The following is a 26,921-nucleotide window of genomic DNA, read 5'->3' on the forward strand; positions in this document are numbered from 1 at the left end:
TACATAAATTTATTTATTTTAATTGGAGGTTAATTACTTTACATTATTGTATTGGTTTTGCCATACATCAACATGAATCCGCCACAGGTATACACGTGTTCCCCATCCTGAACACCCCTCCCTCCTCCCTCCCCATACCATAACTAATATTTAAAGAATCTGAAATCAGTAGCCTTTTTGTAAAGAACTATGATCCATCTCTCCAGACTGATACATACAGCATTCATTCAAGTTCAGATATTCAGTAGCATCTTAATATTTCATGAAGAGTTATTCCACAATTTGTTCAGCCTTTCTTTTTTGAAAAAACATTCAGGTGCTATCCAGATTTCTATCATGGCAATGATGAAATAAACACATAGTCTCAAGGTGCCTGATTTTCTGTAGGAAGGGTTCTGGTTCTTAGAATTTATGTAAGTGCCAGATTCTTTCAAGCAAGGCTGTTAAAATTTGCATTCCTCTTGCTTTTGACGAATGTGGGCACCAGTAGCCTCAGCTCCTTAACTTTGGCAAAATAACTGTAGTTCATTATTCTTTTATATTTCCTTTCCCTATTAATGAGAAAGATTATCCAATGTTTCTGATCTTTTCTTCTAGTCTTACTGAGATAAAATTGACATACAGCACTGTATAGATTCAAGGTGTAAAGCATAATGATTTGACTTACATATATCATGAAATGACCACCATAAATTTAACAATATCCATTGTGTCATACAGACACAAAATAAAAGAAGAAAATAGTTTCCTTGTGCTGAGATCTCAAGATTTACTCTCTTAAAAACATGCAACAGTGATACTTATGTTATCATATACTTTACATCCTTAGTACTTATTTATCTTGTAATTGCAAGTTTGTACCTTCTGACTGCCTTCCTCAACTTCCCTGATCCCTGCAACCCCTACCTCTGTGCTCAGTCATTCAGTTGTATCCGAATCTTTGCGGCCCCAGGAACTGTAGCCTGCCAGGCTCCAGTGTCCATGGGACTTCCCAGGCAAGAATACGGGAGTGGGTTGTCATTTCCTTCTCCAGGGGATTTTCCCAACCCAGGGGTCAAACCCAGGCCTCCCCATTGCAAGCGGATTCTTTCCCATCTGAGCCACCAGGGAAGCCCCAACCCCTACCTCTGGCAAGCACAAATCTGATCTTTTTTTTCTATAGACTTATTGTTGTTTTTTGGTTTGAGTGTAATTGACAACAACATTACATGAGTTCTTGGTGTACAACATAGTGATTCAGTATTTCTAGCAGTATAAAATGATGATCATGATATGTCTATTTACCATCTGTCACCATACAAAGATATTATATTATTATTGACTGTATTCTCCATCCTGTAAATTTCATTTCTGTGACTTTTTTTTTTAAAACGGGAATTTTGTGCTTCATAATTTCCCTCACCAATTTTGCTCTTTCCCTGACCCTTTTCCCTCTGGCAACTACTTGTTCATACTCTCTGTATCTGTGACTCTGTTTCTATTTTGTTATGTTTGCTAATTTGTTTTGTTTTGACTTTCTTCTGTGAAAATCTTTGGTTATTCTACTTGAGAAATATAAAATAAATTATGTAGTTCTTCATTCTGTGTTTCCAGTCTTGGTTTTAGAGCTCTCCCCAACCCTTTGGCTATACAACTAGTTTTTGAAATTCTTTTCTAAATTTTGTTACTTTTTCTTTATATGTTTAAATATTTTTCCCATCCCTAATTTATTGTTATGAAATGAGATAGGGGCTAATTTTGTTTTTTGGGGGTAGAAAATGGTTTCAGTGCCATATAATAAATGAATCACTTTTTCCAATTGAATAGAAATTTTGCTTTTTCACATATCAAGTTCCCATATATAATAAGTGGTGTTGGTGGTTTAGTCGCTAAGTCATTTCTGACTCTTTACAACCCCATGGACTGTAGCCCTCCAGGCTCCTCTGTCCATGGGATTTCCCACGCAAGAATACTGGAGTGGGTTGCCATTTCCTTCTCCATATATAATAAGAAGTAATAATGGTTAAAAAGCTATTCAACTGGTCTGTACTTGTTGCTGTATTCTTGGATCATGGTCTTCCTTTCATAATTTTTGAAATTCTTGGATATGTATTTCTCCTTATTAACTAATAGTTTTATCAAGTTATAGATAAAAAAGATTCTGAATAAAAAGATGGTGTTTAGTTGCTAAGTAGTGTCCAACTCTTGCGACCCCATGAACTGTAGCCCATAGGATTTTCCAGACAAGAATGCTGGAGTGAGTTACCACTTCCTTTCAGGGGATCTTCCTGATCCAGGGATTGAACCTGGATCTCCTGCTTTGCAGACAGATTCTTTACCAACTGAGCTACCAGGGAAGGCCCTGAACAAAATGCACATATTTATTTTGAGACAATTGACACAATTAAGATATTAGGTCTTTCTATTCAGAACATAATATTTTCATCATATTTTGGATCTTATTTTATACTGTGTGATGTTTTATTGTTTCTTCTTATATATTTTATTTTTTCTTTAATATTTTCATAAGTACAGTATATTTTGCCACAATTTATAATAGCAACTTTTTCATTCTATATTTAATCAGTTTTGTTTATAACTGTATTTCAAATATAGAGAAAAACATGGATTTTTTTTGATATATAAGGTATATAAGGTATCTTATATCTTAACTTTTTTATCTTCAGTTCAGTACAGTTCAGTTGCTCAGTTGTGTCTGACTCTTTGCAGCCCATGGACTGCAGCATGCCAGGCTTCCCTGTCCATCACCAACTCTGACTTTACTCAAACTTATGACCATTGAGTCGGTGATGCTATCCAACCATCTCATCTTCTGTCATCCCCTTCTCCCACTTTCAATCTTTCCCAGCTTCAACATCTTTCCCAATGAGTCAGTTCTTCTCATCAAGTGGCCAAAGTATTGGAGTTTCACCTTCAGCATGAGTCCTTCTGATGAATATTCAGGACTGATTTCCTTTAGGATGGACTGGTTGGATCTCCTTACAGTCCAAGGGACTCTCAAGAGTCTTCTCCAACACCATAGTTCAAAAGCATCAATTCTTCAGTGCTCAGCTTTCTTTATGGTCCAAGTCTCACACCCATACATGACTACTGGAAAAACCATAGCTTTGACTAGATGAACTTTTATTGGCAAAGTAATGTCTTTGCTTTTTAATATGCTGTCTAGGTTGGTCATAACTTTTCTTGCAAGGAGCAAGCGTCTTTTAATTTCATGGCTGCAATCACCATCTGCAGTGATTTGGGAGCCCCCAAAATAAAGTCTGTCACTGTTTTCATTGCTTCCCTATCTATTTGCCACGAACTGATGGGATGGATGCCATGATCTTAGTTTTCTGAATGTTGAGTTTTGAGCCAACTTTTTCACTCTCCTCTGTCATTTTCATCAAGAGGCTCTTTAGTTCTTTACTTCCTACCATAAGTGTGTTGTCATCTGCATATCTGGGGTTATTGATATTTCTCCCAGTAATCTTGATTCCAGCTTTTACTTCCTCCAGCCCAGCGTTTCTCATGATGTACTCTGCATATAAGTTGAATAAGCAGGGTGACAATATACAGCCTTGACGTATTCCCTTCCCTATTTGGAACCAGTCCGCTGTTCCATGTCCAGTTCTAACTGTTGCTTCCTGACCTGCATATGATTTCTCAAAAGGCAGGTCAGGTGGTCTGGGGTATTCCCATCTCTTTCAGAATTTTCCATGGTTTGTTGTGATACACACAGTCAAAGGCTTTGGCATCAACTTTATTCATTCATTCATATAGCAACCACTTGATTTCTGTGCAAGTTCATGTTTGAGTGTATATGCATATGTGCATGTTTATGAAAATTTCTCAAGTTCTCAATAAATTATGTTTAATTAGTTTTTAAAATATAACTTTAAGTTGAAACTTCTTTACGTTGGTTTGAATTAGAAGGTCTGTCTGGGTGATTAAGAGAGATAATTCATAAGTCTGAGTTTTAAAAAATAAAGATTCCAACAAATTTTTGTTGAGATACTTGAAAAAATTCTCATAAAATTTCAATTATTTTACTATCGATAAGGGTACAAAAAAGGTTTTTGAATCATAGAAATTTCATGTTACAGCAATGACCTCTCATAACAGAGATATTAAAGAACTTTCACAAGATAATATAACTAATCCAGAGTAAAGCCCAATTAAAATATTGGCCTATTTGGTCTTAATAATTGAGGATATACCAATTACTATTATATAAGAAAATTTCTTTTACTCTGTTTATACAACCCAGTTTAATGAATGCTGAATGTAAGGGAATGAATTCTCTGAAACTGGATGAATGTCACTCCAGGATGAATTTTTCTCTAGAAATATATACTTCAGCATTAATAGTTCAAAAATGTATATGTTAGTGACAAAGAGACATTTCTATATTTGGGTAAAATGTCACACTCTAGATTTTAAAGTATATGCCTCAGACTGGTGCCAGGTTACTTTCATGAAAAGCATTGGGTTGGATTTGAGGAAAGCTATCAGTTTATGAGTTAATAATTAATCAGTTAAACTGATTGTTAATCGCTCAATCATGTATGACTCTTTGCAACCCCATGGACTGTAGCCGCCAGCCTCCTCTGTCCATAGGATTCTCCAAGCAAGAATATTGGACTGGGTTGCCATTCCCTTCTCCAGGAGATCTTTCCGACCCAGGGATCAAACCTAGGGTCCTGCGTTGCAGGCACGTTCTTTACCATGAGCATTAATGCGTGTTATTTAGCTTATGTGTAGGTCAGTCATTCTGAAAACTATGTGAGATGAAAATGATTCAGTTAATAATGTAACTAATGTTATGGTAAGATTGAGAAAAAGACATTGAACAAATATGCTTAAATCTTAGAAAAAAAGCCAAAGCAAATTTCCAGCTATCCAGTGTAATAAACAAGGATATGAGTTTAGTTTTCAGATCCTCTTTTAATTGCCTCTTCTTCTTAGTTGTAGATTTCTGGGTCAACAATATAATTCAATCAGTTGAAATTCGTTAAATGGGAGAGTGTGTTGCTTATAAGTAACATGAGTATGTTTTCATACAGGTATGTTTGCATGCGTGTAATGCTTTTATGTTTGTAGAGTTTATTTTGACTAAAATAAGTCAAGCATAGTGTAATTTTTATCTACATGGTTGTTCTTGTGATGTTCATTTCTGTCCTTAAATATGTCAAATTTGGAGGAAAGAAATTATATTCCTATTAAAGTTATTTTTAGGTAATAGCCCCTGAGCACCTATAGTGAACTATTTATTTTCCTGTTAGAAAATCTGTTTTTCACTTATGACATTGGAAGCACAAAAAGAAAGAGGAAGAGTTGCATACTGAAGATACTGAATAAAGCAAAGCACAGGATAAGGACAGGAAATAGACTTGTGAGTGAACCATGAAAGAAGGAGAAGCCCATTTTTTGCATTTTCTAAATGTTTCTGAGTTCCAATGCCTTATGTTTTAGACTTCTTTAAATTTCTGTTGTTTAATCACAAAGACACATCTGACTCTTGCGACCCCAGGGACTGTAGCTTGCCAGGATCCTCTGTTCATGGGATTTTTCAGGCAAGAATACTGGGATGAGTTGCCATTTCCTTCTCCAGGGTATCTTCCCAACTCAGGGATCAAACCCGAGTCCCCTGCATTGGCAGGCAGATTCTTTACCACTGAGCCACCTGGGAAACCCTTAAATTTCTGAGTATCAGGTAAATAGTAAAGTTGCTAATCAACTGATAAACGTCTCTGCTGCTGGAGCTCAGCAAACAGGCATCTCTTCGCTGCTCTCTTCTCTGCTCCAATGTCACCATCTTCCAAGCCAAGAGGTCCTTTGAGATGGTACTCTCATCTTTCCTATAAAGTCAGTAAGAAGTGGCCTTTCATTAACTTCTATTCTTGGCCAGCTAGTGGGCAAAAGAGAGGAGAAGAGTCATTGGCCCTTATTTGATTAAGGACTTCTCCGAAAATCCCTTTTCAGTCCTAGATTTTGCAAATATGCCATTAGAACACTGCTATTCTGTAGTGGAACTCTGACTTGTTTAGTTCTGTGTGTGACTAGCTTTCCCTCCGAGACAAGTAGACATTATTGAAACTGAAACCCGAACTCAAAGATATGTCAGGGCATCTGGACTGGAGCTCCCTGTGCTCTGATGCCTTTGCTTTGAATTGCTCCTACTCCACACGTACGTTTCTCTCCCTGCCTCTCTCTCCCGCATCATGGTCGTGATCACAGTCTTCCCTTTTCCATTACTACAGCTCTAGCTTAGACTGCACTGGTTACCAGGCTCCCTCATCTACCTCCAGCCATTCTACTTTTCAATCTGATAATCAGTGACATTAGCATGTAGGAATTACATTATTCTCCTGGTTAAATTCTTCTATGACTCCACCAATGGTTATTCGAAAACCTTCCCTCAGTTCAGTTCAATTCAGTCACTCAGTCGTGTCCGACTCTTTGCAACCCCATGAATCGCAGCACACCAGGCCTCCCTGTCCATCACCAACTCCTGGAGTTCACTCAGACTCGCGTCCATCGAGTCCGTGATGCCATCCAGCCATCTCATCCTCGGTCGTCCCCTTCTCCTCCTGCCCCCAATCCCTCCCAGCATCAGGGTCTTTTCCAATGAGTCAACTCTTCACATGAGGTGCCCAAAGTACTGGAGTTTCAGCTTTAGCATCATTCCTTCCAAAGAAATCCCAGGGCTGATCTCCTTTAGAATGGACTGGTTGGATCTTCTTGCAGTCCAAGGGACTCTCAAGAGTCTTCTCCAACACCACAGTTCAAAAGCATCAATTCTTCCACGCTCAGCCTTCTTCACAGTCCAACTCTCACATCCATACATGACCACTGGGAAAACCGTAGCCTTGACTAGATGGACCTTAGTCAGCAAAGTAATGTCTCTGCTTTTGAATATGCTATCTAGGTTGGTCATAACTTTTCTTCCAAGGAGTAAGTGTCTTTTAATTTCATGGCTACAATCACCATCTGCAGTGATGTTGCCCTAATCTGCATTCAGGCATTTTACAATTATTTATCTCTATGTGGTTTATCCCATACTCTAAAGAATTTGCTATGAATCTACCTTTCTTATTTTTTTTCCTTGTTATCATTTTCTGGTAACTTTTCTATGTTGCTAGTTCCAACCCATCTTAAGTATAAATTCCCTCTAAAATCCTTTTCTAATTCTACCTAGTAAAAATAATGTCTTCTGTAAATTAATTTCCTTGTTGCTTTATTATACTCTCTTTAGGGAATTTATTAAATATTTATGCCAAAATCACTTGCATAATTTATACTCTGTGTGTGTGTGTAGGTGTGTGCATTTGTGTGTATGTGCAACCATACTTTTAGGACTAAGGAGAATAATTATATGATTATTTCCACAGAAGCTTTCAGGCCTTAGACAAATTCAATAGCCAACCCTGATAATAAATAAAACAATTCAAAATTATTGCTTAAAATGTTGAATGCCATAAATAAATAGGTGGATAGAGTGATAAAAGGCTAGCAATACCAAGTATAATTTACAGTGGGCATGAAAGTTGGTATCACTGTTTAAGAATATTATTCGATCCAGAAATTCCATTCCTAGGTACAAGACCAACAGACATGGACAAAAATGTACAAAGGAACCATATTCTTAATAGCCGTAGACTGGAAACCACACAGATATCATCAAAGAGAGATTGATAAATAAGTTGTATCATTTTCAAAAATCAAAATCTTATGCAGAATTTACATAACAAAAATGATTGCTACTAACAGAGAAAGTTAAACATAAAAAGTACATACTTTGATTTATTTATATAAAGTTTAAAAGTTTGTGAAAGTAATCTGTGGTGATAACAGTTAGATTTGTGATTGTGAAATGGAATGACTGAGAAAGGACAAGAGGGAGGTTCTTGGGATGCAGACACTCTTCCAGGTTTTTGTCTGTGTTGTGTCACACAAGCATGTTCACATTTTAAAAAGGTATCAAGCTGTACACTATGCATTTTACTGTTTGTATGAATGAAAGTGAAAGTGAAAGTCGCTCCGTTGTGTCTGACTCTTTGCGACTCCATGGACTCTAGGCCAGAATACTGGAGTGGGTGGCCTTTCACTTCTCCAGGGGATCTTCCCAACCCAGGGATCTAATGTATGCTATACCTCAAAAACAAGTTCAAAATTAATAATGATTGCAATGAATCAAAATATATCGAATAAAAGAAAAATCCATGGGCCCGTGAGTAATACTGAGTAATTAAAAGGAGAAGAGGACCAAATTGTACATATAAAAGAATGCAGAAGTGATGATAGAATAAGAAAGCCCTCAATTATCAAACACCATGTAATAACCAATGTAGGCACATAATTAGCACTTAATAACAAGCAATCATTTAAGTGCTTTTGTTTTATTGTTATTTTCAATGCAATGCTTACCTTCTGGGACCTGGATAAACAATCATGTGTGCCTGCTGGGCTGTGTGATCAGAGTCCCAGCAGACTCTCTCTATATATATATAGTGTGTTTTGTTGGAGTATAACTGGTAAAAGTATGTTTTCTTCAGAAGCAGCAGTGATTTGCTGTGGGTGTATTTTATTTTATTTATTTATTTTTTTTGCTGTTTTATTCCATTCTTGACCAAAGCTTCCTCTAAGTGGTTTTTTATGGAAAATTGTCCCACTAACTTAAAGGGTGAGTTGGGATATATACTTAAGTTGTCTTCTAAAAAATTAAATACTGAATATGTTAATATATATATATACACACACACATAGAGTGTGTATCTTATGAAATAAACAGATATCCAAAATGACCAGATGAATTAAAAGCATATGAGTTTAATTATTCTCTTGTAAAGAGTACAATCTACTTAAAAGTAGTGCAACTGAAGTTTCATATGACTTTCATTTGTCTCTCAATTATTTTCTTTTTATCCTTTTGTGGTTTCCATCATATTTGACCAATATCCCATTTTAATGTGATTTTTATGTCATCACTTTTTCTTCTCTGCCTGTTTAACTTGTCCTTATGTAGCACTTATTTTCACAGAGGCCTCTATGACTTTGTGGCAGCAGGAAGAAATATTAAACCAAAAAATTGTCAAGCAGCAGGGTGTAATGCAATACATACAGGTCTGAGTGTCAGACAGATGGGCCTGGTTCTAACAGCAGGATACCTGCTTACTCACCAAGAGAGCATGTCTATAAAAATATGAATAATGAATAGTTAGAGTACATGTTCTTGCTGTTAAGTTGCTAAGTTGAATCCGACTCTTTGCAACCCCGTGGACTGCAGCCTGCCAGTCTTCCTTGACCTTCCTATCTCCCAGAGTTTGCTCAGACTCACGTCCTTTGAGTTGGTGATGCCATCCAACCATCTCATCCTCTGTTGTCCCCTTTTCCTCCTGACCTCCATCTTTCCCAGCATCAGGGTCTTTTCCAATGAGTCAGCTCTTTGCATCAGGTGGCCAGAGTAATGGAGCTTCAGCTTCAGCACCAGTCCTTCCAATGAATATTTGGGGCTGATTTCCTTTAGGATTGACTACTTTAATCTCTTGGCAGTCCATAGAACTCTCAAGAGCTTTAGGCTTATTAAATAATGCCTATTAAATTGTTTTTGTCTTCACCATTCCTAGAGAATAACAGGAAATAATAATAAGGAAATTGTATGTAAGTGCACTGGTGACCTGATTCATTGGGAAGCATTTTTTTCTAACAAACAGCGATGTTAGCAAGGGAACATCTCTTGTCATCTGGAAGATACACTGTAAAGGGATAGATGAAAAGAGAAAGCTGAGAGGATACTTCTCTTAGGTACGGCTGCCACCTTTAATCATAGGTTGGATCTTAGGGCTGTAGAAGATAAAACACAAACAAGCCAAAAACCTGAGTGAGGAATTTAAAAACTTGTACTGCAGAGGAAAATCTGGGGTTTAAAGCAAATCATTAACTATTTTTCAGTGTCTTTCTTATTATTTAGGTAGGCCACATCACTGGGAAAGAAAAGCAAAGATTGACAGTTAGAAAAGAAGTTGGGAGCAAGAAAGACTTTTATCAAGGGTTTTCATAGGCATTGAGTTCAAGATTTCATAAAATGTCACAATTCAGATAGAACAAAGAATACCGTGTCATTCTATTGCAGTTTTTTTTTTTAATCTTTTTTTTTTTTTTTTGTCTTTGGAGGGGAAAAAACTGCATCTGTCATGGAGAAAAAAAAAAAAAAACCCGGCTAAAGATGTATGAATCTTGTTCAACATTGCTGTAGCATGTTGTCTTAAATCACAGGCTTGAGCAAATGAACCCCTCGTGACCTCTGCTTTCTTCTTCTTTCTAGGTGCCTCCCATACTCCTTGATAAGCAGTTCTCTGAATTCACTCCAGACATTACGCCCATCATTTTGGCAGCCCATACAAATAATTATGAGATAATAAAACTTTTGGTTCAGAAAGGCGTCTCAGTGCCCAGACCCCACGAGGTCCGCTGTAACTGCGTTGAATGCGTGTCTAGCTCAGATGTGGACAGTCTCCGCCACTCTCGCTCCAGACTCAACATCTACAAGGCCCTGGCCAGCCCGTCTCTCATTGCCCTGTCCAGTGAAGACCCTTTTCTCACAGCCTTTCAGTTGAGTTGGGAGCTCCAGGAACTGAGTAAGGTGGAAAATGAATTCAAGTCAGAATATGAGGAGCTGTCTCGACAGTGCAAACAATTTGCTAAGGACCTACTGGATCAGACAAGAAGTTCCCGAGAGCTGGAAATCATTCTTAATTACCGTGATGACAACAGTCTCCTGGAAGAACAAAGTGGAAACGATCTCGCGAGACTCAAATTGGCCATTAAGTACCGTCAGAAAGAGGTGAGTGTTGCTAGACTTTATCCATCAAAAGGCCACAGAACTTAATCACAGGGGGGAAAAGTTGGTACTCCAAAATTAGGTTGGGGTTTTCAAGTATTTTCTGTTTAACTGTAAGTGGATGAAGTGTTGGCCAGATTACTGATTATGAAACACATTTAGGAGTGGCAGTAAGTGGTTTAATAATTGGTGATGTTTTTTGACATCTGTATTAAAATATACACATTTACTGGGGTGAAAATGGTAAAACTAATGAATTCTAGACTCTCTGTATGAAGAGTTCTGATTCTGCCATTTATAAGTCTTGTTCCTTTAGAGAGTCACACAGATTTCTTTGAGCTTTGGTTTTCTCATCTGCTTAATGGACTGAATATTTATATTTGATTATATGTATACTTCTTTATACATATAAAATATTTTTCTCACAGATTTGAAGGAAGTATAAAATAAGTGGATATGTATGAATGCTCTGAGTAAATTATAATGTGTGATATTAATAAAAATACATTATTAGAAATTATTACTAAAAGAAAGCTTTTAGTCCAACAGCAGGTGGAAGTTCTAAAACTTCTCTCACGTCTGGCTTAGTTTCTTTATTTGTCAGGAATGAGAAGTTAAAGAAGTCAGTTGCAGGAGAGTAATACAGTTTTCATTAGATTTCGGTGGATTTGAATATTAAATGAGGAAAATTCAGATCTAGTATACATATTGCCTAGCATAATTGTTTTTTGCTTCTATCACTGATATTGAGTAAGTTCTCAAAAATATGTTTACTTCTACCTCCAAAAAATATTGGTTTTCTTTTCATTGGTGAATTATAGTAATTATTCTAGAACAAAAATATTGGAAAACTACATATATAAGATGAAAAAGAACAAGAAGCTTCTGAAAAAAATGTATTTAATTTTTTTTGAGTTGGCCCTAAATATTCCACATTAGCCCTGGCTGCATTATCTGTTGCTACTTACTAAGTACTTAAGGTTCAAGATACCTGAATTTGCTTCTTTGAGTTTATCCTATAGTTCTTTGGCCAGTTGTCATTGAGCCTAAAAGTAATTAACAATCTTTTCCCTCAACAGCAAAGGATATGGCTTCTTTTGTGTGTATTACCTCTGACTCTTAAATCACATGCACTAGGTTAAGCCATGTCAATACAATCAACTCTTTTTTTTAGGGTCGTATGTGTAGAACTCAGGATTCTGTTTTTTCCTAAGATATTAGAATAATTTTAATATGCAACTAGAAGAAATTAATGAAAAACTTCACTTGATTAAAGATGGTTTTTCTTTGCTTAGATCCTTTTGTATATTTTAGGAAAAGACTCAATTTCAAGATTTATTGAACAAAGAGCCACATATTGAACAAAGAGCCACAAATTGAGTCCTTGGTTAGGTATGTTAGAAGCAAAGCAATAGAAAACATTTAATAATTTCTAACACTTCTTTCAAGATGCTTGTACTTTTTGTTTCTGTGAAGTTATGGAATTGGAGGGTGATAGAACCTAACAGTGCAGCAGGATGAAGGAAGGCTAAAAACACATAACATGTAATAAGAAAATACGAAGTAGTAATAGCTTTTGAAAGATACATTTTTAAAAATGACCCTGCATTTGCATTTTCTGTTTTAGTTTTTGAAATAACAATGGAGGGGGGAAAAAGCAAAATTATTACAGAATTGTTCTGGAGTCTCTCATTCAATATCAAAGAGCATATTTCCCTAGAGTTGACAGTTTATCAAGAGCAAAGTAATGTTGAATGGCTAATAATGGCTTTCTAGAATCAAGAATAAGATTTTACACTCATATACATTCTTTGAAATCATAGGTTGTGTTTTATGAAACTTACTCCTAAACTATTCAAAAATTACCGATCTGAAAATACTTGATAAGATTTTCTAGTAAGAGCATGTGTGTTAAATAAAACTCTACTTTAACATAAATGTCTTCCCTTTTACTTTTTTTTTTTTTTAAGGGCATAGACTGAACAGGAAAAACTTTTTTGAGAAAAAGTTTTATTGGAGTATTGTTGATTTATAATGTATTAATTTCAGCTGTACAGCAAGTTAATTATACATATTACATATATTTACTCTTTTATTAGAGTATTTTTCCATATACGCCATTACAGAGTATTGAGTAGAGTTCCCTGTGCTATATAAATCCTCACAAAATACTAGCAGATCGAATCCAACAACACATTGCTCTATACCTTTTTAACCACAAGTTCTCCTTGTTTCAGTCTACAAAAGTTTGAGGTTTGTCTTTGACCCATCCATCTCTGATGTTTTGAAATTGCCTTCCCACTAATGTTCACATGGCTGAGTCCTACTCACTCTTAAAACCTCACTCAGTTCTCTGTTCCCACAGAGAGATTCCAAGAAGCAATTCTTCCATACAACCTTTAGGATAAATGCCTTCATTATACACAGAATGGCTGCATTGTATTGCTGTGTTTTACTTGCCTTCTCTAGGACACAGTTGAGCGACTTCACTTCACTTCACTTCTCTAGGCTGTCAGTGTCGGGAACACATTAGTCTCATTCATCAGTCTTACTTCAGTACCTGATAGAGAAAGGATGCTCCACGGGAATTGATCTCAATACGCTCAATATGAATGCATTTGAATAAAGTTTCAAAATCTCTTAGTTCTGGAAGGCTCCCTGCATGTTTCCTTGCCTGATTAATTTGCAGTGTTTAGGTTAATAATGGAAAGCAATTAAATATATTTTTTGTATGAAAAGGTTGCAATGCAATCCCTGTATAGCTCTTCAAATTAAAGTGAAATATATATATATAACCTCTATATGGTCAACAGCCTATGTTCTTTTAAATTTACTTTTCCTTTCTTGAAGGTAAGTCAACAATTTTGCAACATTAACTTTCAACTTGGTACTAATCTGGGTTCTGTCTTAGAAATTAAGGGAGTTGTTAAAGAGGAAGGAGAGAAATCAACATGGGGACAGCCCTGGACTCATACCTGTTTATCCTATCCTGGAGCAATATGAAGCGATTTGTATCAATCAGTTGCTTTCTATAGCATGTGGTATCAGAACCTTGGGACTGTGTGGTGAACAATGGCTCTCTCCTCTTAGATCCTTTGGATTCTGGTGGCTGGTCAGCAGTTGTGTAAGAGTTTTGCATTTGCTACAAATTGGGCAAGAAGAGCTGACCTTTGTTAGGCACTCAGATATGCAGATGACACCACTCATGGCAGAAAGAGAAGAGGAGCTAAAAAGCCTCTTGATGAAAGTGAAAGAGGAGAGTGAAAAAGTTGGCTTAAAACTCAACATTCAGAAAACAAAGATCATGGCATCTGGTCCCATCACTTCATGGGAAATAGATGGGAAAACAGTGGAAACAGTGTCAGACTTATTTTTGGGGGCTCCAAAATCACTGCAGATGGTGATTGCAGCCATGAAATTAAAAGACGCTTACTCCTTGGAAGAAAAGTTATGACCAACCTAGATAGCATATTCAAAAGCAGAGGCATTACTTTGCTGACTAAGGTCCATCTAGTCAAGGCTATGGTTTTTCCTGTGGTCATGTATGGATGTGAGAGTTGGACTGTGAAGAAGGCTGAGCGCTGAAGAATTGATGCTTTTGAACTGTGGTGTTGGAGAAGACTCTTGAGAGTCCCTTGGACTGCAAGGAGATCCAACCAGTCCACCCTAAAGAAGATCAGTCCTGAATGTTCAAAAGTTTCAATTTTTCGGTGCTCAGCTTTCTTTATAGTCCAACTCTGTTAGGCATATAGTCTGTTAGGCATATAGTCCAACTCTGTTAGGCATTGATTGTCTTTTAATTCTTAATTTTCTTCATTTCTCACTCTTATTCAAGTCTAGGATGTCTAGAATATACCTTTCATATTTTCTTGTGTCTGGTAAATTCCACATCAGAATATGGATAATTTGGAGGGAAAAAAATGTCTCATACTATTGGGACATTGTCTCGTGGACATCAAACAACTATTATGGAAGCATGGCAAAGAGAGTACTTCTGGGGAGAAAAGTAAGAAAAGGGTATTGCATACAGCGTTCCCCTCCATAACTGAGATTTTTCTGCTGAAATAACTTTGAGAGTCATTCACCCAAGTAAATATGGTAATGCCTTTGTCTTAGTTTGCTTTAGTTAGCTAACACAGAATGGGTTATTTAAATTTGATTAGGTATTACTTACCATGTCCCTCTCTTTTTTTCTCTCTTCTCTGTTTTGAATTGTTTTGGGAACATTCATGTGTTCAGATCTCTTCTTAAAAACCGCTTTCTCTGGAAGTATGCCCTTAACCTGTTTTCAACTCAGAATTCATCATTGGTTTCTCTTCTATGGCAGCAATGTTGCTTCATTAAAAGTACTGTTTTGCTTCCTGGTTGTTTTCACTTTGGGTTTCTTCCATTCAACACCTTGCCTTTAGTCCTACCTCCTCCAATCCACTGACCACAGCACCACCTAAGGGTCTTTGTTTTGTGTTTTAGGACAAGTAAATCTAGGGATAGTTTTTCAGGTATAGCACTGAAAGCCCCCTGTCTTAGAGAAGCCCTCTGTTTGGTCATCATAAATCTGAGCATGTGAGCTCTGTGTAAAACATTGCAGTGTCTTTCTCACTCTCGCAAATAAAGTCCAAACTGTCACAGCTCATTTTATATGGATTCTGCCTAAATCGTTAGCTTCATTGTTCACCATCACGACTCATAGTTCACATTTCAGTCAAATGCAAACACTCATAATTGTACTGCTTTCCTATGTTGGGCCTTTCTACCCAAGACTCTCCTAACATAAAAAGACCTCTGTCCTGTTTCATGTTGCTTGCCCGTTGTCTTGGGTTTTGCCGGATCTCGGTAAAATTGTCTGAGAGGTTGTTTTTAAACACTGCACTGCTGCTTCTATCCCAGTGCTCAGGACAGTTACACAGAAACCCCTGGAAATGCAGAGGTATTTTTTGAAATACTACCCAGATAATTCTACTTTGCTGTCAAGGTGAGTAAGTACTACTTGAAATTATATATCAAGGTTTAACTCATGAGTTAAAACTTCTTTAGATTTCCTTGACTTTCTCAAGTAGAGAAGACAGAGGTTGCCAAATGTAACATTATCATAAGCACCTGAGCAGCTTTTGGAAGTGACTCTCCTTTTGGCTCAGCTGGTAAAGAATTTGCCTGCAATGCGGAAGACCTGGGTTCGATCCCTGGGTTGGGAAGATCCCCTGGAGATCTTTCAGAGGATCCGGAAGGAAGGGAAAGGCTACCCACTCCATTATTCTGTCCAGGAGAATTCCAGGAACTGTATAGTCCATGGGGTTGCAAAGAGTCGGACACAACTGAGTGACTTTCACTTTCATGAGTTTTCTCTCTCTCAGCCCCAAGTGCAGAAATTCACCTTCAGTAAGCCCTTGCATTTGTGGCATAGCACAGAAGTCCTCTCAAGTTCTTCCCATCTCTCCGTCTTCATGTCATCACCCACTCTGTTATGGTTGCCCTGATCCTGACACCTTTCTTTCTTCTTAAGGTCTATTCCACTGCTAAGAGGATTCTTAGAGCTTTCATTTATCTGCAAAGTAAGATGCAAGAGTTAGGTAGGAAAAAAAAAATCCTACTTTAAAAAGGAAAGTAAACCTATGCAAAGATGGAGGGGAAGGGGTCAAACATTAATATTCTCCTGTCACGTGACAGAGAAATGAAAACTTTCCATCTGAGTGTGCATACCTAACCATACCTTCTTTCAGGTAAATTTCTGGCCATCTAAAAACTATTGGAAATAGCTTTTTGTTGGTATCAAGTAACTCATCTCTGATGGTTGGAAAAAATTCTATAAAAGTATGAAGCCTATGAAATGGATATAATTCTCTTTCCCACGCCTAATAATGTATGTGATGTTATACCAATTAGCTTCTGAGTTTTTGTTTTCTCACCTTTAAAATGGGAAAATACTGCATACTTCATTCTGCTGCTGCTGCTGCTGCTGCTGCTAAGTCGCTTCAGTCGTGTCCAACTCCGTGTGACCCCATGGACTGCAGCCTACCATGCTTCTCCGTCCATGGGATTTTCTAGGCAAGAGTACTGGAGTGGGTGGCCATTGCCTTCTCCGGCCTACTTCATAGGTCAGTAGTTAAGGTGAAGCATGATAATACAGGTCCAGACGTAGGCGTACTTCCTCGCATATAAGTCCACGGAAGGGTAGCTGTCTATTACATTTAGTTATTACTGTTATTATAATTGCTTTGGTTATCTCTTCATGGAACCTCAGTATAAAAAGCTAAGGACATGCAGAGAAATGATATATACCACCCTATTGTATGTCCTGCAGCAAAAAGAGTGGACTTCATCATTAAATGTTTTAATATGTATACTGAATATTTATATAGGCCTCATGGGTTTCATAGCACTTTTGAACTGTGAGTTTGGAACTGACACATACACACTGCTAAAAATAAATGATAAATTTAAAAACACTTTTTGAAGTTTATCATTACAGTCTATTATTATAATCAGTATGCCAAACTATTTATTTTAAAACAATAGTCTCATCAAAAATGCATAATGTGTAAACATTATGCCAGAGCCTAGGGTTGTCCATGCTCTAGTTCTTCCATTATAAGCTTTCAAAAGTAACTTAGATTATTACACACTCAATTATTAATACTCAATTTATTATAAGCTTTCAAAAGTAACTTAGATGTATTACACACTCGATTTTAATTTGTCCTCCTGCTTTGCATTTTTTAAATATATTTTAGGCACTGATTATGTATGCCCTTTGAACCTGACTGCTGCCTGCTAGACCACAGAATCAGGAACTCTTATCACACCAGCACTTATCAAGAATGCCAGGCATATGGCAGAGTTCTAATACATGAGCTACAATGAGTGATGTAAATAATTAAGAGACTTGTATTAATAAAAGGGATAAAAAACTGCATTTCTTTAGCTTACTTTCCTTTTCCTCTGTACTTGGGAGCACACTCACTGACCGATTTCTGGGCCCTGCATCTTGGTCCTCCAAGTGTGTTCACACACCCGCTGTTGCTATGCAAAGGCAACACGGTAAAGGCTTCCTAACGCTTCTGCCCACCCACTCCTGGGGACCAAACATTTCAGCGCCTGCCACTGGATAGTGGATGAAGCAAATGCCTGTTCAGGACTTGTGAGCCCGGCTGACAGTACTATGACAGGTCATTAGGCATTTAATTTAACACTAGGTTTTCTGAGCTTGGAATTCAATCCCCATGTGTTTCTTTACAGCTAATTAATGACATGAAACCACTTTTTCATAATTCGTATCTGAAAGTGATTGTTTCTGTTTCTTCCACAATGAAATATGAAATGCTATATGTCTACAACATTGTATACATTCACCCTTTTGAACAGCACTGAGTGGAATGTGAAAAATTTATATCTTCCAAAACATAAAATAGCAAGCTTTAACGTGAAGTTAGATATAAAATATGACTTGTATTTGATGTCATTGATGTTCAGTCACTAAGTCGTGTCTGACTCTTTGCGACCCCATGGACTATAGCCTACCAGAATCCTCTGTCTGTGGGATTTCCCAGGCAAGAATACTGGAGTGGGTTGCCATTACCTTTTCCAGGGGATCTTGATATTGTTTTAATAAATACAAAAAGGAAACGACTAAATGACTTATTTTCAGAGAGGTATACACTTCTGTTCACCTAACAAAAATGCATTGTGTCCACAGAATAAGCAACTCTTTTCAATGTAACTTTCATTTGCTGCAGACATCAACTAAAAACATTAGGTTAATGATAATATCTTTGAAAAATTTCACTGTATTAGACACCCTCTCTGGTCCTTCAAGGGGCTTCCCTGGTGGCTTAGATGGTAAACAATTTGCCTGCAATGTGGGAGACCAGGGTTCAATCACTGGGTTGGGAAGATCCCCTAGAGAAAGGAATCATGGCTACCCCCTCCGGTATTCTTGCCTAGAGAATTCCGTGAACAAAGGCTACAGTCCGTGGGGTGACAGAGTTAGATACAACTGAGCTACTAGCACGTTTCACTGGTTCTCTGAGGAATAACTTTTCTGTATCCAACTGGGACTTCTGACTCCATGATAATTGACAAATGAGTAGCAATAAATCAGCCCCTATTCAGATCCTATCCTTTCATTTGTCAGCAATGAAGAACCCTGTTTATTGCTGCTTTTGCACAAAACTTCCCACTTAAGTTTGAGGGTTTTGTTTGGGTCATAATTTAATGTTTCATATCTTCTCCGTCACTCATCACAAAACAAAATTAAGAATTACCACTTTTCAAAATCATGAATTTAACAGCTTATTCCAGCCCACATACAGGAGTAAAATACAAAAACCAAATAGGTTGGCAAAGCATTATTTTTGTCAAGAAAACCTAGTGGCTTTGAGATACAATGTAAAATCCTGCTCGAGGTCCCTGATAAACTATGGGAATGAGAAGGAGCTTTTACACTTCTCCTTACCCTTATTTTCCTTCAACCATATGTGGCATATTCACAGGTTTTCTCAATAAAGGTTAGTTATGTTTTGTCTCAAGTCTTGGGAAAAGAAATGTACAGTGAAACCCCCTAGGATGTATAATGCCTGTGCTATAATTTGGCAATTTATGAGCCTTTAAGCTTAATTCTGAAGCTGTGTGTTTATCGACTGCTTCTCGCTAATATAGAACTGGGAAACCAATCCCATAGGATTATATTTTTATTCTTTGTAGTGCGCTCTGTTCCCTTTTTCCATTTGGCTTTAGGGAACGCTCAGTGGTGTGCCTTCTGCTGCTATGGAGAAATACTGAAAGCTTTTTTTTTATGGTTTTTACCTTCATCTGCCCCCTTGCAAGCTCCCTGCGAGTTGTAAGAAGGCCTGCTTTTCCTCATTCCAAAACCACCACTTCAGTTTTAAATGCGAGGCTCCATTGTTGTTTTGCTCTGTGGCATTCCCTAAACTCAGTGATTTTCCCCAGGTGGCTCTGGAACATGCAGCCCAAAACCTCTTTTCTTCCTCTGCCACATTCACCTCTAATATCGGGCAGTGGGGAGCTGGAAATCTTACTGGCAGCTGCTATTAAGTAAACATAGGAGGAACCTAGTGGTTGGGTTTAGGGGGCTCTGGTCAAGATAATGCTCTTTCTCTCTCTAAGTGCAAGTCCACATGTGATTGCAGGGTGTGTATTCTATGCTGGAGACAGAGGACAGCAAAATGAGAAGACAGCAAGTCCCAGGCCAAGTTTGGGTTTCTTCCAGAATTTTTTTTGAAGGGAGTTAGCAATGTTTTATTTCAAAATGCTAAGACTGACTTTACATGTGCTATTTGGACTCCTCTTCTGTAAATAACCCCCTGGTATCAGTATCACAATGCTTATTGTGAATGGGCTTTTAAATACTGTGTTTGGAAAACAGCATTTATTCTTTTTCTGATTACACGGCATTATATGCCAGTTATAAGAAATGTGTGATATCGATAAATATGATATTGACAAGTCTGTAATCACATAATATTGCTAATATTCAGTTTACTTTTTAAATAAATTCTAATCATAAATAGGTAGAGCCTAGAATTTTATTCTTGCTTAGATAGTAAAATGAAATCCATGTGTGTGTATGTGTGTGTGTGTGTGTGTACTGTAGTACTTAAGCAGAAAACGCTGTTGCTGTTGTTGTTTAGTTACTAGGTCATGTCTGACTCTTTGTGACCCTATGTACTGCAGCCCACCAGGCTCCTCTGTCCATGGGATTCTCCAGGCAAGAATACTGGAGTGGGTTGCCATTTCCTCCTCCAGGGGATCTTCCTGACCTGGTGATTGGACTTGCAACTCCTGTATTGGCAGGCAGATTCTTCACCACCGAGCAACCTGGGTATAAGCTAAAAATAGATTTTTAGCTATATTGCATGAACATTTTATATGTTATGTCCTTCATTGATAATGTTTTCTCATTTTCTTCCCTCCTTCCTTCCCTGTCCTCCTTCCTTATTCGGACTTTCACTTACTTTATGTAAGAGAGTCTTTTCTGTTTGCCACTTACTGATGATGCTGAAATCAAAGACAAAAGCCTTGTCCTCAGATAACTACCAGGGTATTAGGGATGGAAGAAAAGTCCACACAACTGTCACCATGTGGGCCACAAAGACTGTGGCAGAGCTTCTTCTGGAGCCCAGGAAAATGCTGCCTAACTTGGTCTTAGGGTCTTAGGGGAGGCTTCCTGGAACAGAAAAGGCCTTGCTTAAATTTCTGTGGAAACCCAGGAATCATCCAGGCAGAGAAGTTACAAAAAGTCAATATGGAAAGAAACACCATGTAGAACTGCAGGGAGGCAAAAAAGAAGGTGGAGAATCCCCTCATTATTATTTATTAATTAAGGTCCGTCTGATTCCTTTTTTTTTTTTTTTCATTGTAGTATAATTGAATGACAATTTTTTGCTAGTTTCAGATATACAGCAAGATGATTCTGTTTATATATGTTCTTTTTCAGATTTTTTTTCATTATAAGTTATTCAGTTCAGTTCAGTCGCTCAGTTGTGTCCAACTCTTTGCGACCCCATGGACTGCAGCATAACAGGACTCCTTGTCCATCACCAACTCCCGGAGTCTGTTCTGAATATTCTTGGAAGGCCTGATGCTGAAGCTGAAACTCCAATACTTTGGCCACCTGATGTGAAGAACTGACTCATTTGAAAAGACCGTGATGCTGGGAAAGATTGAAGGTGGGAGGAGAAGGGGATGACAGAGGATGAGATGGGTGGATGGCATCACTGACTCAATGGACATGAGTTTGGATAGACTCCAGGAGTCGGTGATGGCCAGGGAGGCCCAGCATGCTGCGGTTCGTGGAGTCACAAAGAATTGGACACGACTGAGTGACTGAACTGAACTGAACGGAAGGGAATCTGCTATTCCCAAACTCCTAATGTATCCCTTCCCCTCTTTCTCTTTGGTAACCATAAATGTGTTTTTTAAGTCTGTGAGTCTGTTTCTGTTTTGTAAATACATTCATTTGTATCACTTTTTATCCACACTAAGTGCTATCATATATTTGTGTTTGTCTGTCTGGCTTGCTTCACTTATTATGATAATCTCTAGGTCCACCCATGTTGCTGCAAATGGCATGATTTCATTTTTTATGGTTAAGTAATAGTCCAGGTATATATCTTCTTTATCCATTAATCTGTTAATGAAAATATAAGTTGCTTCCATGTCTTAATTTTTATAAATAGTACTGCTATGAATATTGGGGTGCATGTATCTTTTCAAATTAAAGTCCTCATTTCTGGATATAAAAAGTAATACAAATGAATGTATTTACAAAACAGAAACAGACTCACAGACTTAAAAAACACATTTATGGTTACCAAAGAGAAAGAGGGGAAGGGATACATTAGGAGTTTGGGAGTAGCAGATTCACCTCCATTCAGTTCAGTTCAGGAATGGGATTGTGGATGATATGATAATTCTGTTTTTGTTTTTGAAGAATTGCAATACTCTTTTCCATAGTGGCTACACCAATTTACATTCCCACCAACAGTGTAAGAGGGTTGCCTTTGTCTCCACACCTTTTGTAACATTTATTATTTGTAGGTTTTTGATGGTGGCCATTCTGACCCATATGAGGTGATATCTCGTTGTAGTTTTGATTTCCATTTCTCCAATAATTAGCAATGTTGAGCATCTTTTCATGTGTCTCTTGGTCATCTGTATGTCTTCTTTGGAGAAATCTCTATTTACTTCTTCTGCCCGTTTTTGATTGGGTTGTTTGTCTTTCTGACATTGAGAAGTATGAGCTGTTTGTATATTTTGGAAATAATCCCATGTTGGTCATATCATTTACAAATATTTTCTCCCATCCCGTATGTTGTCTTTTAGTTTTGTTTATGATTTCTTTGCTGTGCAAAAAAGAAAAAAAAGAGCTTTTAAGTTTAATTGGACCCCTTTTGTTTATTTTTGCTTTTATTTCCTTTATTCTAGGAGATCCAAAAACTATTGCTGTGATTTATGTCAGTGTTCTGCCTCTGTTTTCCTCTAAGAGTTTTAGAGAATCTCTTCATTCTTTCTACCCTCATTCCCACCCCATGGCTTCTGCTTTAGCATTTTATTCTGCCTGACCCAGTAGAAGGCTTCTTATCAGGCCTCAGCTCATTGTTATCACTTTCTTGGTAAAGACCCAGAACACCAACCCTAGTTACTGTCCCCTTCCTTCACCCTTGGCTTCCTTGGTGGTTCAGATGGTAAAGCATCTGTCTACAATGCGGGAGACCCTGGTTCAAGCCCTGGGTTAGGAAGATCCCATGGAGAAGGAAATGGCAATCCACTTCAGGACTATTGCCTGGAGAATCCCATGGACAGAGGAGCCTGGTAGGCTACAGTCCATGGGGTCACAAAGAGTCGGACAGGACTGAGCGACTTCACTTTCTTTCCCTTTCCTTCACCCTTTACTCTCAGACATTCTCTTTACATGACAATGTTGATATCACAGCTTTTATCACAATCCAAAATCATTCTTTTATTTGTGGGTTTAATTACGTTTTTATCTATCTTTTTTCACTTCTTATCTAAGTGTTATCTCGTCTGACTTATCAGTGAAAGCCCAGTGGTTGGTATAGTGCTTAGGACATAGGAGTCTGAATCAGTTCGGTTCAGTCGCTCAGTCGTGTCCGACTCTTTGCAACCCCATGAATCACAGCACGCCAGGCCTCCCTGTCCATCACCATCTCCTGGAGTTCACTCAGACTCACATCCATCGAGTCTGTGATGCCATCCAGCCATCTCATCTTCTGTCATCCCCTTCTCCTCCTGCCCCCAACCCCTCCCAGCATCAGAGTCTTTTCCAATGAGTCAACTCTTCGCATCAGGTGGCCAAAGTACTGGAGCTTCAGCTTTAGCATCATTCCTTCCAAAGAAATGGTGATAAATTAGAGGAGTGGCAGGGGCCAAGATTAGAGAAAAATGACAGAGAATAGATTGTACAGGGCTGGAATCAGCAATCCTAAAGAACATGGTTTTAGAAAATCTGTGATATTTAATCATTTAAATATAGAAATTCTTATTAACATTTGTGTTAGTCTCTCAGGATTGTCTGACTCTTTGAGACCCCGTGGACTATAGCCCACCAGGCTCCTCTGTCCATTAAATTCTCCAGGCAAGAACACTGGAGTGGTTAGCCAGTCTCTTATCCAGGGGATCTTCCCAACCCAGGGATGGAACTGGGGTCTCCTGTATTGCAGGTGGACTCTACCGTCTGAGCCACCAGGGAAGAAATCCTAATGATCTTTATTTTTTTCTCAAACTTCTGTTGTCCAAAGATGACTTCATCATCTTCTCTAAGCCTGGCTCTTCTGTCATCTCTGTTCAAGTAGGAGGCAATCTAATTACTCTTGCTAGAAATTTGAGAGTCAGCCTTGGTTATTTTACATCCATCACTTCCAAAATTTTGATATGGTAGATGAAAGATGGCCACAATGGAAGGATGGCATCTAATATCCTTCTCCTCTACCAGAGCCTGCCTTAGCTGTCTGCCTGAATAGTACAATGCAGCAGAAATGAATTTCTATAATTCCCAAGACTTGTTCATAAGAAGTCTTGCAGCTTCCACTTATGTTCTCTGGCAACCCAAGTGCCGTGTGAGAAGTCTGAATGTCCTACAAGGCCATCATACCAGAGAGCCAATGGGTACACACTCTTGCCGATAGTCTCAGCCGAACCTAGCCTTCCAACTCTTCACTCCTATGACAAGACTGACAAAAGAAATGAACATGAACTTCCCTGCACACCCACACTAGTTCATCCTCTAGCTGGATGTGTGCATGCGTGCTAAGTTGCTTCAGTTGTGTTCAACTCTTTGTGACACTATGGACTGTAGCCCACCAGGCTCCTCTGTCCATGGAATTTTTATACTGGAGTGAGTTGCTATGCCCTTCTCCAGGAGATCTTCCCAACTCAGGGATCAAACCTGGGTCTCATGTCTCCTGCATTGGCAAGTGGGTTCTTTCCCACTAGCGCCACCTGGAAAGCCCCCTCTAGCTGGATAATGCTGAGTAATTTCTGTTGATGCCACATGTAACAGAAGAATCAACCAACTAAGCCCTGTCTAAATTCCCAGGCCATTATTATGGACTGAATGTTTGTGTCCCCCTAAAATTCCTCTGTTGAAACCTAACCTCCAATATGATGATATTTAGAGGTGAGGCCTTTGACAGATGATTAGGTCAGGAGTGTGAAGCCCTCATGAATAGGATCAGTGCCCTTTTACAAGAGACCCAGAGAGCTCTTTAATCTTTCTACCATGTGAGGGCACATCAAGAAGACAGACCCTTAACAGACACCGAATCTGTCGCACCTTGATCTTGGACTTTCCAGCCTCCAGAACTGTGAGAAGTAAAAGTGTCTTGTTTAAGCCACCCAGTCTATAGCACTTTGTTACAGCAGCACGTGAACAAAGGCATGCACACAATTGTGAAATATTATACAAGGTTGTTTTAAACCACGAAGTTTTGGAGCGCAGATCATTGAGGCTCCTGTGAACCACTGAAGGCTGCCTATCTTATTGCTAATTATATTCATTAATACTTCCCAAATTATTTCCTACCTTTGTCTACTCTTTCTGTTCTCTGTAAAGGAGTCTCACCCAGTTTCCCTAGATCCAATCTTGCTCCATCCAAAGTCACACTACACTTAAGAATTTTTAATATTAATATGTAAACATTCTCCACCATAAGAAGTTTATTTTTTAAGTATATTCACATTGTGGTGCAATCACCACCACCAGCCATCTCCCAAACTTTTTCATCTCCCCAAACTGAAACTCTATATACCCCTTAAACAATAAGTCCACATTGCCCCTACCCCTTCCAGCCCCTGGCAACCACCGTCCTGCTTTCTGTCTCCATGAATTTGATTACTCTCGATTCCTTATATAAGTGGAATCATACAATACCCATCCAGTGTGTCTGGTTTATTTCACTCAGCATAGTATCTTCAAGCTTTACGCATGTTGTGCCTGTATCAAAACTTCACCCTTATTTAAGAATGAATAATGTTCCACTGTATGTATGTACCACATTCAGTTTATATGTTAATCTGTTCATAGACATTTGGGCTGTTTCCATACCTTTTGCCTACTGTGAATAATGCTGCTGTATTATAATACTCATAACCTGATTCCCTATCTCTTACTTTGAAGATCCCATAAAATAAAACCCTGTCTCCTCAACAGAATATATTATATCTGGATGCTGACTTCCTGCCCAGACTTGTCTCTCACCCCGTCCTGACTTCTGTTGTGTGCTCAGCAAATCCAGATTGCTAGTATTTACTCACCTATGCTGTGATCTGTGAACATTACCATTTTAATTTTTCTTGTTATTTTATTGCCTTGAAGTACAGCCATTACCTCAGGTTGGATCCTACCTCTTGTTTAAGATGTTCAGCCTCGGTTTCATAAAGCGATATTACTTAATATTTAGCAAACATTCAAAAATACAATTGTGTATGAGTTTGCTTTGAATCATTTTAACTAAAGAATTAATTTTAATAAAGTAAAATGCTTTGAATAATATTGATCAATTTCCATCTTTGTCCCTTATACAGTGTGACTTTTTTTATCTATTCAAACAAACATCATTGTCAATATTACTCACAGAGCATTGATCATATGATTATAGTTTAGGTGCCAGAAGCTGTAACAGCTATTAAAATATAAGTGAGGTATGGTTGCATTGAACCTTTTTATTTTTTGACCTTCCTGTGTACTTTCTCATTTTTTTCTGTTCTGGTTTTGCTTACTGTCTTATCATTTCTTCATGGGCTACTGGCTGATATGACTCCAGAGGCAGAGTTTTGAGTTTTGCAGCTTTTTCTGTTAAGGAAAAAATAATCAATATCCCAGAATATATAAGCAGCTTTGGCTTTGAGATAAAGTCAGTAATCTAGCTTCTATGTGACTGTGTGGATTGAGTGTCTGAAAATCTTGGCCACCATTTCAGAAAGGGCAGTGAGTGACTGTGCAAGAAAATGTATTATCCAAGGACACAAGAGAATGGAGAGATATAAAAATAAAAATGCAGATATATTCCAAATAGTCGCATTTTAAGTGGCAACATTTTTTTGTTGTTGTTGTTTATAATGTGGTCAG

The 26,921-nt window shown here is 38.0% G+C and overlaps 1 protein-coding gene across 1 annotated transcript in view; it reads left to right on the forward strand.

The window, feature by feature from the left end:
• Window positions 1-26,921, forward strand: part of TRPC4 (transient receptor potential cation channel subfamily C member 4) — a 141,767-nt gene that overhangs the window by 23,245 nt on the left and 91,601 nt on the right. Inside the window, exon 2 of the mRNA XM_040267029.1 lies at window positions 10,304-10,822. Within this exon, the coding sequence (XP_040122963.1) occupies window positions 10,304-10,822 (519 nt within the window). The remainder of the gene's footprint in view (window positions 1-10,303; window positions 10,823-26,921) is intronic.

This window comes from Oryx dammah, unplaced genomic scaffold, assembly GCF_014754425.2.
Source record: "Oryx dammah isolate SB20612 unplaced genomic scaffold, SCBI_Odam_1.1 HiC_scaffold_24, whole genome shotgun sequence".
NCBI lineage: Eukaryota > Metazoa > Chordata > Mammalia > Artiodactyla > Bovidae > Oryx > Oryx dammah.